General features: G+C 42.2%; 1 protein-coding gene across 1 annotated transcript; it reads right to left on the bottom strand.

The window, feature by feature from the left end:
- Nucleotides 1-10904: 10904 nt before the first annotated feature.
- On the bottom strand, nt 10905-11949 carry LOC106582477 (trace amine-associated receptor 8c-like). Its single transcript, XM_045704358.1, has one exon. It carries the CDS (start codon nt 11890-11892, stop codon nt 10927-10929), a length of 966 nt encoding a protein of 321 aa, XP_045560314.1. The 5' UTR covers nt 11893-11949; the 3' UTR covers nt 10905-10926.
- Nucleotides 11950-17070: the final 5121 nt, after the last annotated feature.

Genomic DNA, 17070 nt, shown 5'->3' with positions numbered 1-17070 from the left:
AAGGGTTATAACTATGCAAGATACATGTACATGAATAAATGGCAAATTACATTTTTTATTTAATTTTATTTATTTCACCTTTATTTAACCAGGTAGGCTAGTTGAGAACAAGTTCTCATTTACAGCTGCGACCTGGCCAAGATAAAGCAAAGCAATTCGACACATAAAAGAACATGGAAAAAACAACATGGAATAAACAAACATACAGTCAATAATAAAGTACAAAAAAACAAGTATATATAGAGTGTGTGCAATGAGGTAAGATAAGAGAGGTAAGGCTACTGTTGTGTCAATATGTTTTGACCATGACAGTTTACAATCCAGGGTAACGCCAAGCAGTTTAACTTCTATGGGCTACGTGGGATGCTAGCGTCCCACCCCCGGTACACCCTATCAACAGCCAGTGAAATATCAAGGGCGCCAAATTTGAAAACTCATAAATGTCATAATTCAAATTTCTCAAACATACAACTATCTTACACCCTTTGAAAGATAAACATCTCCTTAATCTAACCACGTTGTGTCACATGTGTCGTAGTGGAGAGAAGACCAAGGTGCAGCGGGAATGTGGATACTCATCTTTTTAATCAAACACGAGAAAAGCATCCACAGGGAAAAAAACAATAAACATTACTCACGACGGCAACAGTGTAGCAGGCTAACAAACGCAGTGCTCACAAACAATTACCCACAAACACACAGACAAACACACCCTACTAATGTCGGACTCCCAATCAAAGGCAACTCAACACACCTGCCTTCAATTGGGAGTCCCACCCCAATTAACTATACATAGAAAACCAAAGCTAGACCGAACGTAGACACACATACCAAAACACAAAAACCTCTGCCACGCCCTGACCAAAACTAATACAATTACTCCCTCTGCCGGTCAGGACGTGACACGTTGTCCGATTTCAAAAAGGCTTTACGACGAAAGCATAAAGTTAGTTTATGTTAGGACAGTACATTGACAAAACATTACACACAGCTATTTTCAATGCAAAGACAGGCGTCACCAAAAGCAGAAAAACAGTTAAAATTATGCACTAACGTTTGACAATCTTCATCAGATGACACTCCTAGGGCATTATGTTAGACAGTACATGCATTTTTTGTTCTATCAAGTTCATATTTTTATCCAAAAACAGCATTTTACAATGGCGTTGATGTTAAGAAAATATTTCCCGTCCAATACCGCCAGTCAATCAGCACAACAAATTAAATAATTACTATTCGAAACCATTGGTAAAATATTATACTGTCATTCAAAGAATTATAGATACACTTCTCCTGAATCGAACCACGTTGTCCGATTTCCAAAAGGCTTTACAGAGAAAGCAAAACATTACATTATGTTAGGATACCACCACAGCAACACAGTAACAAGACTGCCATTTTGTTAGTGTTTTCAATGCAATGGTAGCCGTCCAAAAGCAGAAAACCAGCTAAAATTATGCACTAACCTTTGACAATCTTCATCAGATGACACTCCTAGGACATTATGTTAGCCTGTTGGGGCTAGGGGGCAGTATTGAGAATTTTGAAAAGAATATGTGCCCATTTTTAACTGCCTCCTACACCAACTCAGAAGCTTGGATATGCAGATTATTAACAGATTTGGATAGAAAACACTCTGAATTTTCTAAAACTGTTTGAATGGTGTCTGTAAGAATAACAGAACTCATATGGCAGTCAAAACACTGAGACATATTCTGACAGGAAGTTGATACCTGATGTGTTGAATTACTTTTAAGCCTATGCCATTGAAACACACAGGGGCTTATTAATCATTGAGCACTTCCTACGCCATCCACTAGACGTCACCAGTCTTTACAAAGTGGTTTGAGTCTTCTACTGTGAAAACTGACCGAACAAGAGAATTGGAACGTTGGTCATAAGCGGATGGCCTATACTACTATGGCGCACGAGTGCATGTTTGGGCATTCAAACAGTTCTAGAAACTTCAGAGTGTTTTCTATCCAAATCTAATAATAATATGCATATCCTAGCTTCTGAGTTGGTGTAGGAGGCAGTTTAAAATGGGCACATATTTCTTTCAAAATGCTCAATACTGCCCCCTAGCCCTAACAGGTCACCTCGACTTGCTCAATTTTGACATTATTTATTACAAGATTTAGTTGAGGTTTAGGGTTTAGTGAATGATTTGTCCCAAATACAATGCTTTTCGATGTAGAAATATTTAGGACTAACTTATTCCTTGCTACCCACTCTGAAACTAACTGCAACTCTTTAAGTGTTGCAGTCATTTCAGTCACTGTAGTAGCTGACATGTATATTGTTGAGTCATCTGCATACATAGACACTCTGGCTTTACTCAAAGTCAGTGGCAATTCATTAGTAAAGATTGAAAAAAGTAATGGGCATAGGAAGCTGCCTTTGGGAATTCCTGATTCTAACTGAATTATGTTGGAGAGGCTTCCACTAAAGAACACCCTCTATGTTATTTTAGGCAGAACACTTTATCCACAATATGGTACGGGGTGTTAAACCGTAACACATATGTTTTGTCAGCAGCAGACTATGATCGATAATTTCAAAAGCCACTCTGAAGTCTAACAAGACAGCCCCCACAATCTTTTTATCATCAATTTCTCTCAGCCAATCATCAGTCATTTGAGTAGGCGCTGTGCTTGTTGAATGTCCTTCTCTATAAGCAAGCTGAAAGTTTGTTGCCAATTTCTTTACTGTAAAATAGCATTTTATCTGGTCAAACACAATTTTTTCCAAAAGTGTACTAAGGGTTGGTAACAGGCTGATTGGTCGGCTATTTGAGCCAGTAAAGGTGGCTTTACTATTCTTAGGTAGCGGAATGACCGTTTGCTTCCCTCCAAGCCTGGGGGCACACACATTCTAGTAGGCTTAAATTGAAAATATTGCAAATAGGAGTGGCAATATCGTCCGCTATTATCCTCAGTATTTTTCCATCCAGTAGGGACGCCTCTAGTAATGAGATGCAGTGCCTTAGACCGCTACGCCACTCAGGAGAATAGTTACATTTCTTCAGTCCATCCCTAAAATGTTTACCTTAAAAGGTGGTGGGGTGGCAGCTTTGTTGTTGTTTGAACTGCAGATTGCCCCTTTTAGGATCCGTGGATGATAGAGGAATATGTGTTTTTTTAATGTTTTCTGAATTACAATTTGAGACAAAGTAATTATTGAGCTACATGGGCCTACACAATCCATATTTGAACATGTTTGATATTTAAGAGATACCATTTTTAAAACAGTTGCATCTTGAGTTCCTTCACTCCCATTGATTTTGGGCCAAAATTGACCAATGAAATAGAAAGCCAGGGGGACAAAGTCAGACAACATTTGGTTTGCTTATGCAGATCGAGGTCTATATTGACTTTGACATTCCAAATATAGTAAATTGAAACCTAGGTTCCTACTTCAGGAGTTTGAAGCTAATATGTCTGGTTTTGTCAATCTGATGCGGCAACTGCCATGGCTGTGTAGAGAAACATCTGTTCTTCAACATGTCCGTCCTTCAGTTGGAAATGAAGATCCAGTGGGAAACAAGATTCTCCTGGTCCCACAGGCCCTCAGCATTTCCTTGTATATGGTGCCACGAGGCAAACTGCAGATTGGCGCTGTCCCTGTAGGTGCAACTGGAACCACACCGTAAAACATTTCCTGTAAAATGTACAGTACCTTACTGGAAACTTTACAGTTGGCACTATGCATTGGGACAGGTAGCATTCCCCTGGCATCCGCCAAACCCAGATTTGTCTGTCAGACTGCCAGATAGTGAAGCGTGATTCATCACTCCAGAGAGCGTGTTTCCACTGCTCCAGAGTCCAATGACGGCGTGCTTTACACCACTCGAGTCGTCACTTGGCATTGAGCATGGTGATCTTAGGCTTGCGTTCGGCTGCTCGGCCATGGAAACATTTCATGAACCACCCGACTAACAGATCTTGTGCTGATGTTGCTTCCAGAGGCAGTTTGGATCTCGGAAATGAGATGTGAAACTGAGGACAGAGGATTTTTACTCACTACGCGCTGCAGAACTCAGCCTTCCAGTTCTGTGAGCTTGTGCGGCCTACCACTTAGTGGCTGAGGCGTTGTTGCACCTAGACGTTTCTACTTCACAGCGCTTACAGTTGACCAGGGCAGCTCTAACAGGGCAGAAATTTGACAAACTGACTTGCTTGAAAGGTGGCATCCTATGATGGTGCCACATTGAAAGTCACTGAGCTCTTCAGTAAGACCATTCTACTGTCAATGTTTGTCTATGGAGATTGCATGGCTATGTGCTCGATTTTATATACCTGTCAGCAATGGGTGTGGCTGAAATAGCCAGATCCACTTATCTGAAGGGGTGTCCCAATAATTTTCTATACGTTGTGTATCTGTGTCCTAGAGAGGCATATCTGTATTCCCAATCATGTGCAATCCATAGATTAGGGCTAACGAATGTATTTCCTTATATGACTGTAACTCAGTAAATTCTTGCATTTATATTTTTGTTCAGTATAGAATAAGTCAAGTTATCCCTCTGTCACAGATTGTGAATTATACTGACTTCCTCTGGCCACTGTACATACTGAAAGTAATCCCTGTCCTCTGTTTCACTCTGCAGGAAAACGTTTTAAAAAATGTAGCTCTTTCCTCAAGCACATTGGATATGAGATCAAATGTTTAATATGAGGCGACATGATAGAATGTCACCTTTTATTTGAGGGTATTTTCATACATACAGTGCATTCAGAAAGTATTCATACCCCTTGAATTTTCCACATTTTGTTACGTTACAGCACTATTCTAAAATTGATTAAAATATTTTTTTCTGTCATCGGTCTACACACAATACCCCATAAACAGTTTTTTAGAATGTTTTGCAAATGTATTATGAATAAAAACAGAAATACCTTATTTACATAAGTATTCAGACCCTTTGCTATGACTCGAAATTGAGCTAAGGAGCATCTATTGATCAGCCTTGAGATGTTTCTACAACTTCTACAACAAAGAACACAGTGGCGTCCATCATTCTTAAATGGAAGAAGTTTGGAACCACAAAGAATCTTCCTAGAGCTGGTCGCCCGGCCAAACTGAGCAATCGGGGGAGAAGGGCCTTGGTCAGGGAGGTGACCAAGAACCAGATGGTCACTCTGAGAGAGCTCCAGTGTTCCTCTGTGGAGAAGGGAGAACCTTCCAGAATAACAAATATCTCTGCAGCATTCCAACAATGAGGCCAGACTGAAGCCATGCCACAGTAAAAGGCACATAACAGCCTTGGAGTTTGCGAAAAGGCATCCAAAGGACTATCAGACCATAAGAAACAAGATTCTCTGGTCTGATGAAACCAAGATTGAACTCTTTGGCCTGAATGCCAAGCGTCGCATCTGGAGGAAACCTGGCACCATCCCTACGATGAAGCATGCTGGTGGCAGCATCATGCTGTTGGGATGTTTTTCAGTGGAAGTGACTGAGAGACTAGTCAGGATAAAGGGAAAGATAAACGGAGCAAAGTACAGAGAGATCCTTGATCTCAATCACGGACTACAAAAGAAAAAACCAGCCCCGTCGCAGACAACGATGTCTTGCTCGCAGACAGACTAAACAACTTCTTTGCTCGCATTGAGGACAATACAGTGCCACTGACACGGCCCGCTACCAAAACCTGCAGGCTCACCTTCACTGCAACCAACGTGAGTAAAACATTTAAACGTGTTAACCCTTGCAAGGCTGCAGGCCCAGACGGCATCCCCAGCTGCGTCCTCAGCGCATGCGCAGACCAGCTGGCTGGTGTGTTTACGGACATATTCAATCAATCCTTATCCCAGTCTGCTGTTCCCACATGCTTCAAGAGGGCCTCCACTATTCCTGTTCCCAAGAAAGCTAAGGTAACTGAGCTAAATGACTACCGCCCCGTAGCACTCACTTCCGTCATCATGAAGTGCTTTGAGAGACTAGTCAAGGACCATATCACCTCCACCCTACCTGACACCCTAGACCCACTCCAATTTGCTTACCGCCCCAATAGGTCCACAGACAACGCAATCGCAATCACACTGCACACTGCCCTAACCCATCTGGACAAGAGGAATACCTATGTAAGAATGCTGTTCATCGTCTACAGCTCAGCATTTAAAACCATAGTACCCTCCAAACTCGTCATTAAGCTCGAGACCATGGGTCTCGACCCCGCCCTGTGCAACTGGGTCCTGGACTTCCTGACGGGCCGCCCCCAGGTGGTGAGGGTAGGTAACAACATCTCCACCCCGCTGATCCTCAAACCTGGGGCCCCACAAGGGTGCATTCTCAGCCCTCTCCTGTACTCCCTGTTCACCCACGACTGCGTGGCCATGCACGCCTCCAACTAAATCATCAAGTTTGCAGACAACACTACAGTGGTACACTTGATTACCAACAACAACGAGACAGCCTACAGGGAGGAGGTGAGGGCCCTCGGAGTGTGGTGTCAGGAAAATAACCTCACACTCAATGTCAACAAAACAAAGGAGATGATCGTGGACTTCAGGTAACAGCAGAGGGAGAAGCCTCCTATCCACATCGACGGGACAGTAGTGGAGAGGGTGGAAAGTTTTAAGTTCCTCTGCGTACACATCACAGACAAACTGAAATGGTCCACCCACACAGACAGCGTGGTGAAAGAGGCGCAGCAGCGCCTCCTCAACCTCAGGAGGCTGAAGAAATTTGGCTTGTCACCAAAAACACTCACAAACATTTATAGATGCACAATCGAGAGCATCCTGTCGGGCTGTATCACCGCCTGGTACGGCAACTGCTCTGCCAATAACCGCAAGGCTCTCCAGAGGGTAGTGCGCTCTGCCCAATGCATCACCGGGGGCACTCTGCCTGCCCTCCAGGACACCTACAGTACCCGATGTCACAGGAAGGCCAAATAGATCATCAAGGACATCAACCACCCGAGCCACGGCCTGTTCACCCCGCTATCATCCAGAAGGCGAGATCAGTACAGGTGCATGAAAGCTGGGAGTGAGAGACTGAAAAACAGCTTCTATCTCAAATCCATCAGACTGTTAAATACCCATCACAAGCCGACTACCACCCGGTTACTCAACCCTGCACCTTAGAGGATGCTGCGCTACAGTCTGTACATAGACATGGAATCACTGGTCACTTTAATAATGGAACACTGGTCACTTTAATAGTGTTTATATACTGCATTACTCATCTCATATGTACAGTGCCTTGCGAAAGTATTCGGCCCCCTTGAACTTTTCGACCTTTTTCCACATTTCAGGCTTCAAACATAAAGATATAAAACTGTAATTTTTTGTGAAGAATCAACAACAAGTGGGACACAATTATGAAGTGGAACGAAATTTATTGGATATTTCAAACTTTTTTAACAAATAAAAAACAGAAAAATTGGCCGTGCAAAATTATTCAGCCCCTTTACTTTCAGTGCAGCAAACTCTCTCCAGAAGTTCAGTGAGGATCTCTGAATGATCCAATGTTGACCTAAATGACTAATGATGATAAATAGAATCCACCTGTGTGTAATCAAGTCTCCTTATAAATGCACCTGTTCTGTGATAGTCTCAGAGGTCCGTTTAAAGCGCAGAGAGCATCATGAAGAACAAGGAACACACCAGGCAGGTCCGAGATACTGTTGTGGAGAAGTTTAACGCCGGATTTGGATACAAAAATATTTCCCAAGCTTTAAACATCCCAAGGAGCACTGTGCAAGCGATAATATTGAAATGGAAGGCGTATCAGACCACTGCAAATCTACGAAGACCCGGCCGTCCCTCTAAACTTTCAGCTCATACAAGGGGAAGACTGATCAGAGATGCAACCAAGAGGCCCATGATCACTCTGGATGAACTGCAGAGATCTACAGCTGAGGTGGGAGACTCTGTCCATAGGACAACAATCAGTCGTATACTGCACAAATCTGGCCTTTATGGAAGAGTGGCAAGAAGAAAGCCATTTCTTAAAGATATCCATAAAAAGTGTCGTTTAAAGTTTGCCACTAGCCACCTGGGAGACACACCAAACATGTGGAAGAAGGTGCTCTGGTCAGATGAAACCAAAATCGAACTTTTTGGCAACAATGCAAAACGTTATGTTTGGCGTAAAAGCAACACAGCTCATCACCCTGAACACACCATCCCCACTGTCAAACATGGTGGTGGCAGCATCATGGTTTGGGCCTGCTTTTCTTCAGCAGGGGCAGGGAAGATGGTTAAAATTGATGGGAAGATGGATGGAACCAAATACAGGACCATTCTGGAAGAAAACCTGATGGAGTCTGTAAAAGACCTGAGACTGGGACGGAGTTTTGTCTTCCAACAAGACAATGATCCAAAACATAAAGCAAAATCTACAATGGAATGGTTAAAAAATAAACATATCCAGGTGTTAGAATGGCCAAGTCAAAGTCCAGACCTGAATCCAATCGAGAATCTGTGGAAAGAACTGAAAACTGCTGTTCACAAACGCTCTCCATCCAACCTCACTGAGCTCGAGCTGTTTTGCAAGGAGGAATGGGCAAAAATTTCAGTCTCTCGATGTGCAAAACTGATAGACATACCCCAAGCGACTTACAGCTGTAATCGCAGCAAAAGGTGGCGCTACAAAGTATTAACTTAAGGGGGCTGAATAATTTTGCACGCCCAATTTTTCAGTTTTTTATTTGTTAAAAAAGTTTGAAATATCCAATAAATTTCGTTCCACTTCATGATTGTGTCCCACTTGTTGTTGATTCTTCACAAAAAATTACAGTTTTATATCTTTATGTTTGAAGCCTGAAATGTGGCAAAAGGTCGAAAAGTTCAAGGGGGCCGAATACTTTCGCAAGGCACTGTATATATACTGTATTCTACTGTATTTTTTTGTCAATACCACTCAGACATTACTTGTCCAAATATTTATATATTTCTTAATTCCATTATTTTACTTTTAAATTTGTGTGTATTGTTGTGCATTTTAAGACACTACTGCACTGTTGGAGCTAGGAAGAAAAACATTTCACTACACCCGCAATAACGTCTGCTAAATATGTTTGTGTGAACTATAAAATGTGATTTTGATTTGATTGTGCATTAAAGGTAGTAACCCTTTAAAAGAAATGTTCAGTTAATTTATGTATTGGTTCCCTTACCCTGTAAGCAGTCTATGAACTGCTCTTAGTCTATGCCACTCTGACATTGCTCATCCATATATTCACATATTCTTAATTACATTTACATTTTAGTCATTTAGCATACGCTCTTATCCAGAGCGACTTACAGTAGTGAATGTATACATTTCATGGTTTTTTGTTGTTGTACTGGCCCCTCGTGGGAATCGAACCCACAACCCTGGCGTTGCACACACCATGCTGGCTTTGCAAACACCATGCTCTACCAACTGAGCCACAGGGAAGGTCAAATCCATTCCTTTACTTAGATTTGTTTGTATTAGGTATTTGTTGTGAAATTGTTAGATATTGTTAGATATTACTTGTTAGATATTGCTGCACTGTCAGAACTAGATGCATAAGCATTTAGCAGCACCCGCAATAACATTGCTGAACACATGTTTTTGACCAATTAAATTTGATTTGATACAAAGGACTGCAATCAGTCACTTCCTAGAAACAAGAATGTTATAATTTTCAGACAAGAATGCTATAATTTTGCTATATGCTATAATTTTCAGACAAACACGTTACTTCCTTCAGCACACTATTACAACAGTGTGACTGTTTTGGAATAAAATGTTCAATATATTTCCTTTAACATTCTCTGTGTTGTGTGCTTAATATTTAACCATTGATATGTTGTAGGTCATTTTGAGACCTTACGTAGCATCAGGTAGTACTGGAATGTCTACCAATAGCATGTCCATCTCGTTGTGATAAATTGCACTGGTCACTGTTCAAAACATTTATGAAGAATTAAGAAAGTATGAATAGTCCCCACATTAGATTAGGGACTGCAAAACTACTTTACTAACAATCAGTAATCGGTTCATAAGAATATGTATTAAACATCTGACGAATGATCTTCTGAAACATTGTTACAGACTATAAAAGTTGTTTATAAATGTGTGAATAACTAGTTTACTAAAACAAATCTGGGATTAATGATAAATAAATTATGAATAAACTATTTACTAATCCATGATAAACTATTTAGTGTGTTACCCAATCTCTATATTCATTCAGAGTAAACAGTATCTGAGAGAGCTGCTCTGGTGTGACCCCTGACCTGACAGCAGTGATGTAGTGAGAGTATTGGTAGTGAGAGTAGTGGTAGTGTTCATAACCAGTACGTTGAGTTTGAACTGTCTGCTGTGGTCCCCTACACTGTGGTGTTGAATAATTAATGTATATACTGTAGTAGTTATTTATAAATGTCAGAATACCTAGCTGAATAACATTTCACAAATGTGGGCTTAATATTAAATGGTGAGCAAACTGTAAATTCCTTGCATATTCTTACAATTTAACATCAACTACTTACACAATACAGAGTTCATTTAGACCTGGACGTTATCTGATATCATGCAGTATTGTACATTTCAACTTTACTACCCTTGATGAAGACGTTGTGTCACAATTGAGCCACTAAAGGGAGATGTTAAAAAAAATATAGAAAGACTCATGACGTCCTCGGAATGTACTATTAGAATACCTACTATTTATCATTAAGTAACATGGAACAACCACAGCCTTAGGTATTTGGAGTACACAATCCACAATGACTACAATGTATTTTATAAAACAAGCATATGCCTTCTCCAAGTCATTCCATTCCAATCCAGACAAATCATTCTGAATCAACACCACATGCATATATCATGACAACACTGAGATAAGTAATGTCAGTGTATTGTTACATTAAATAATTACAACAATTGTAGAAAAAAACTATATCAAACCTATGTTTGCCGAACTAGGGAATCATATTATAGGAGCTATAAATGTCTTATCTTCAAAGTTAAAATAAGTTTAGCTGTCACTTTGAACCATGGATAAAAGAAAGCATAAATTATTGGATTAATTAAGGAATTAACAAGTGCCAGATAACTGGTGAAATATGATAATAAATGATCACCTAAAACAGAAAAAACAAAGTAAATAAATAGAGATGGAATCCAAGAAATGAGATAGGTGAAAACAACAATAGCAAGAGTTTTTGCTGCTTTTTTCTCAGACTTATTTGCCCGTACAGTTTTAACACCAGACTTACTGGCAGCCTCTTTTGAAAATACCTTTCTGGCCTGTGATCTGGCCACCACAAAGATTTTCATATAAAGTGTTATAATAATAGAGCATGGGACAACCATTGTAAATGCAATGTAAATTATATTATTAACCATGGTTTTTCCTTCAACAACAAAACATTCTTTCAAACACCCACTGGGTACCTGTACATTTACAAAGTTTTTTATAATAACAGCATCGTATATGATAGAACACCACCAGGTAATGGATATACAACACATCATTCTTCTTATTGTTATTCTAGTGTGGTACAATAAGGGATCACACACAGCAACATAGCGGTCAATAGATATCAAGACCAAATTACCCAGAGATAAAGAAGTACATAAAAAAGAGATGTAGAATTGAAACGAACAGAAATAATCCCCAAAACCCCAGCATGGTTCCATTACTGCTACAGTCACAACTGGTATCACAATCAGTCCCACCAGGAGATCTGCCACAGCCAGAGAGAGGATGAGCAGGTTGGTTGGAGTGTGGAGCTGCTTGAAGTGAGAGATGGAGATGATCACCAGTATGTTCAAAAATACTGTAACTGCTGAAATCAATGAGAAGAAGATGTACAGTGTTATGTAGATAGATGTCAATAGCAAAGTCTTTCTGCAAGAAGAGTTTCCGTCTTGAAAACAGTATTGAACATCTTCGTGTTTCTCCATTTGTAACAAAAGGTAAAAATGCTGAGGTCCTGCTCCTGCTTGGTCCTGTGTGTGACCCTGTCAGGTCCGCCTTCTGACAAACTCTGAGCTCTGCCTCTCTATTTATCCCTGAGTTACTGACAGAAACTCCCCTCCCCAGCGTCTTTGATCTACACACAGACACACACACATGTCCGCGCGCATGCTCGTACGTGCGTGAGCCCACAAATGAACAAACAGTTATATAAATAAATAATTTATGAAAGCATGATGTAATGTATGACAGGTTTGGATGTTGCTTTTGCCCATCTAGGCTGTCCTTCAGCCTTACTGATAGTTAGAGTTGAGATTGTTTTGACCGATTTAATCAAATCAAAATGTATTTGTCACATGCTCCGAATACAACATTTGTAGACCTTACTTGCAAGCCCTTAACCAACATTGCAGATCAAGAAGAGTTAAGAAAATATTTACCAAACAATCTAAAGTAAAAAATAACACAATAACATAACAATAACGAGGCTATATACAGGAGGTATCGGTCCTGAGTACTGAGTCAGTGTGGGGGAGAGGGTTCAGGTTAGTTGATGTAATTTGTAAATGTATTTAGTGGTGAAGTGACTATGCTTAGATAATAAACAGTGAGTAGCAGAGAAGTACAAAACAAATGGAGGGGGGATCAATGTAATTGTCCGGTGGCAATTTGATTAATTGTTCAGCAGTGTTATGGCTTGGGGGTAGAAGCTGTTTAAGGAGCCTTTTGGTCCTAGACTTGGCACTCTGGTACCGCTTGCCGTGCGGTAGCATAGAAAACAGTCTATGACTTGGGTAACTGGAGTCTCTGACAATTTTATTGGCTTTCCTCTGATACCGCCTATTATATAGGTCCTGGATGGCAGGAAGCTTGGTCCCACTGATGTACTGGGACGTACGCACTACCCTCTGTAGTGCCTTACGGTCAGATGCCGAGTGGTTGCCATACCAGGCAGTGATGCAACCGGTCAAGATGCTCTAGATGGAGCAGCTGTAGAACTTTTTGATGATCTGGGGAACCATGCCAAGTCTTTTCAGTCTCCTGAGGGGGAAAAGGTTTTGTCGTGCCCTCTTCACGACTGTCTTGGTTTGTTTGGACCATGATAGTCGTGAAGCTTTGCTTGTTTGATGGTTCGTCTGAGGGCATAGCGGGATTTGTTATAAGGGTCCGGATTAGTGTCCCGCTCCTTGAAAGCAGCAGCTCTAGCCTTTAGTTCGATGCGAATGTAGCCTGTAATCCATGGCTTCTGGTTGGGATATGTACGTACGGTCACTGTGGGGACTTCTTCATCAATGCACTTATTGATGAAGATGATGACTGAGGTGGTAAACTCCTCAGTGCCATTGGATGAATCCCGGAACATATTCCATTCTGTGCTAGCAAAACAGTCCTGTAGCGTAGCATCCGCGTCATCTGACCACTTCCGCATTGAGCGAGTCACTTGTACTTCCTGCATTAGTTTGCCTGTAAGCAGGAATCTGGAGGATTGAATAATGTTCAGATTTGCCAAATGGAGGGCGGGGGAGAGCTTTGTATGTATCTCTGTGACGTGTTGGTAAATATGTGGGAAAACCGATTTAAGTTTGCCTGCATTAAAGTTCCCTGCCAGTAGGAACGCCGCTTCTGGATGAGCATTTTCTTGTTTGCTTATGGCCTTATAGCGTTGGTTGAGTGCGGTCTTAGTGCCAGCATCGGTCTGTGGTGGTAAATAGACGGATACAAATAATATACAGTAGATGAGAACTCTCTTGGTAGATAGTGTGGTCTGCAGGTTATCATAAGGTACTCTACCTCAGGCGAGCAATACTTCGAGACTTCTTTAATATTAGACATCGTTCACCAGCTGTTATTGACAAAAAAGACACACACCCCCTCCCCACGTCTTACTAGAGCTCTATATTATCCAGTGATTGCACGTTAGCAAGCAGAACGGAAGGCAGCGGGAGTTAACTTGCTTGCCTACGGATTCTCATAAGGCAGCCTGAATTGCGTCCTCTTTTCCTCTGTCTTTTCTTCTCACAATTGACAGGGATCTGGGCCTGTTCCCGGGAGAGTAGTATATCCGTCTCGTCGGACTCGTTAAAGGAAAAAGCATTTTCCAGTTCGTGGTGGGTAATTGCTGTACTGATGTCCAGAAGTTATTTTCAGTCATTAGAGACGATAGTAGCAACATTATGTACTAAATAGGTAAAAAAAATAAGTTACAAACAATGCAAAAAAACTAACAAAATATGTCACGTCCTGGCCAGTATAAGGGTTAATTGTTATTGTAGTTTGGTCAGGATGTGGCAGAGGGTATTTGTTTTATGTGGTTCAGGGTGGTGTGTTTGTTAAAAGGGGTGTTTGATTTAGTATTTCCGGGTTTTTGGTTGATGGTCTATGTTTATGTATTTCTATGTGAGTCTAGTGAGTATGGTTCTATGTTGAGTTAATTGGGGTTGGACTTCCAATTGAAGGCAGCTGGTTGGTGTTGCCTTTGATTGGAAGTCCTATATTAGTTGGGTGTGTTTTTCTTGTATTTTGTGTGAGATTGTTCTGTGTTTAGCCTTATGCTTTGACAGACTGTTTGTTGTTGTTGTTGTTGTTGTTCGTTTTCGTGTTTTGTTATTTTGGTATTCATTGTGAAAATAAATAAACGTCAAGATGAGCCTGCACGTACCTGCTGCGTTTTGGTCCTCCTTCACCGACGACAACCGTGACAAAATAGCACAATTGGTCAGGAGTATGTAAAACATCAGTCATCCTCTTCGGCACCATCTTAACATTTGTTAGGTTCCACGGGTAGGCCGTCATTGTAAATAAGAATTGTTCTTAATTGACTTGCCTAGTTAAAAAAAGGTTAAATAAAAAAAATATATATACATTTTAAAAATATATATATATTTTCTCAACTGAGCATTTTTATTGGGAAAATATAGTGTGGGTGATGTTTTAGTCACTCAAAGGCTGTTTTAGATGGGAAATAGGATAACTGTGCAGACTAACTGTTTTGGGTGATGTCAGTGCTCAGTTTGGAACATATTCCACAACCTCAGGAGACATGACGGCATGCCACATGTCAGATGGCCAGTGTGTAGGAAAGTAGCATCGCAGTATCACCTAATTGTATCTGTTGTAATGGCCAAGAATATTATCTGATTAATGTGGTATTCGTTTCCTGACACAGGAACAAGCCAGTTGATCAGAAAATGTCATGCTGTATCAGAAAGTGCTGTCTGTCTAGACAGAAAAATACCTTGAAGTCAGCCCTCCTCAACAGCTTCAACGGTAGCCCCCACCCAGACCCATGGCACAAGGACCATATATAATGCTAGTCTAACTACTGTATAGTAAGAGCAAACATACCTTGAACAAAATCCTGTGATTGTATGACTGTCACTTCTGGGGCATTAATGTTTATGACCTAATTCGGTAGCACTTTATAATAATCTTCAGAAATAAACCAGTTGTAAGGCATTTACAGTGTTTTGTAAGTAAACCATTTACTAATCAAATATTTTTTAGAATCTAAAGTGAGAGCTATGTGTACTTTTGAAATAATGAATCAATGTTTTGAGTGACCTGTGTAATTTCTCACAATAAGTAAACATTTAAGATGTCAAAATGGGCTAGATGTCATGTTCTGACCTTAGTATGAGGTCATTTTTCCATAGTAGATTGGTCAGGGTGTGACAGGGGGGTGTTTTTGTCTATGTATTTTGGGTTTTCTGTTTATGTGGGTTGTCTAGATTGTCGTTCTATGTTGTATTTTCTATGTTGTGGCCGGGTATGGTTTCCAATCAAAGGCAGGTGTTTTTCGTTGTGTCTGATTGGAAGCCATACTTAGGCCGCCTGTTTTTCATGGGGTTTTGTGGGTGGTTGTTTTCCGTTTCGTTTTTTGTACCTGACAGGACTGTTGTTGGTCGTTTTGTTATTTTGCAAAGTGTTTTCATTAAAAGTAAATATGAGCACTTTACACGCCGCATTTTGGTCTCCTTTAGACGACCCTTATAACAGAATCACCCACCACCAAAGGACCAAGCAGCGTGGGCCGATGGAGTGGACATGGGAGGACATCCTGGATGGCAAAGGATCCTGTACGTGGGATGAGATCCAGGCCGGAAGGGATCGCCTCCCATGGGAACAGGTGGAAACAGCGAGGGAGGTACACCGACGAGATCAACAGGCAAGGCAACAACGGAGGCCCGAGACGCAGCGGCAAACATTTTTTGGGGGGGCACACGGGTAGACTGGCTAAGGCGGTTTTAAGACCTAAGCCAACTCCCCGTACTTACCGTGGGGAGCGAGTGACCGAGCAAACACCGTGTTATGCGGTTATGCGCACTGTGTCGCCAGTGCGCACTCACAGCCCGGTGCGCTCGGTGCAAGCACCTCACCGTTGCCGTGCTAGAGTTGGCCGTCAGCCAGGTAGAAGTGCGCCGGCTCAGCGTATCTGGTCTCCAGTGCGTCTCTTCGGCCCAGGTTATCCTGCTCGTGCTCTACGCACGGTACCCCCCGGTCACTAGCACAGCCCAGTTCGTCCTGTACCAGCGCTCCACCCTTGCTGGACTCAAATAACAATCCAGCCAGGACGGGGTGTGCCAGCCCTAAGCTCCAGACCTCCAGTGCGCCTCCAGAGCCCAGTACGTCCTGTACCTCCTCCTCGCACTCGCCCTAAAGTGCGTGTTACTAGTCTGGCGCCTCCTATGATAGCCCCACGCATCAGGCCTCCAGTGCGCCTGCCCAGTCCGGGGTGTCCTGTTCCTGCTTCCCGCACTCACCCTGAGGTGTGTGTGTTACCAGCCCGGAGCCTCCAGCGGCGGTCTGCAGCCCGGAGCCTCCAGCGGCGGCCTGCAGCCCGGATACTCCAGCGGCGGCCTGCAGCCCGGATCCTCCAGCGGCGGCCTGCAGGTAAGAACCTCCAGCGGCGGCCTGCAGCCCGAATCCTCCAGCGGCGGCCTGTAGGTCAGAACCTGGTCTGTGGTCTGCAGCACAGAGCTTCCGGTAATGATCTACACTACGATTCCTTTGATAATTATCCACAGGCCGGTGTTACAGAAGTAGAGGGATCTGCGGGCGGAACGGGGGCCACCTCCGTTGCTGGAGGATTGGAGGGAGAGGAAGGTTCTGGGTGTAACACTAGAGCCGCCATAGACTTGTCACCCTCCCTGCCCTCCCTTTGTGTT

Source organism: Salmo salar, chromosome ssa21, assembly GCF_905237065.1.
Source record: "Salmo salar chromosome ssa21, Ssal_v3.1, whole genome shotgun sequence".
Taxonomy (NCBI): domain Eukaryota; kingdom Metazoa; phylum Chordata; class Actinopteri; order Salmoniformes; family Salmonidae; genus Salmo; species Salmo salar.
Note: the sequence above shows the minus strand (reverse complement) of the source record. Positions and strands in the feature narration are given on the sequence as shown.

Excerpts from the sequence above, each read along its gene's own strand:
- LOC106582477 (XM_045704358.1), bottom strand. The coding sequence starts at position 11,892 with ATGGAGAAACACGAAGATGTTCAATACTGTTTTCAAGACGGAAACTCT.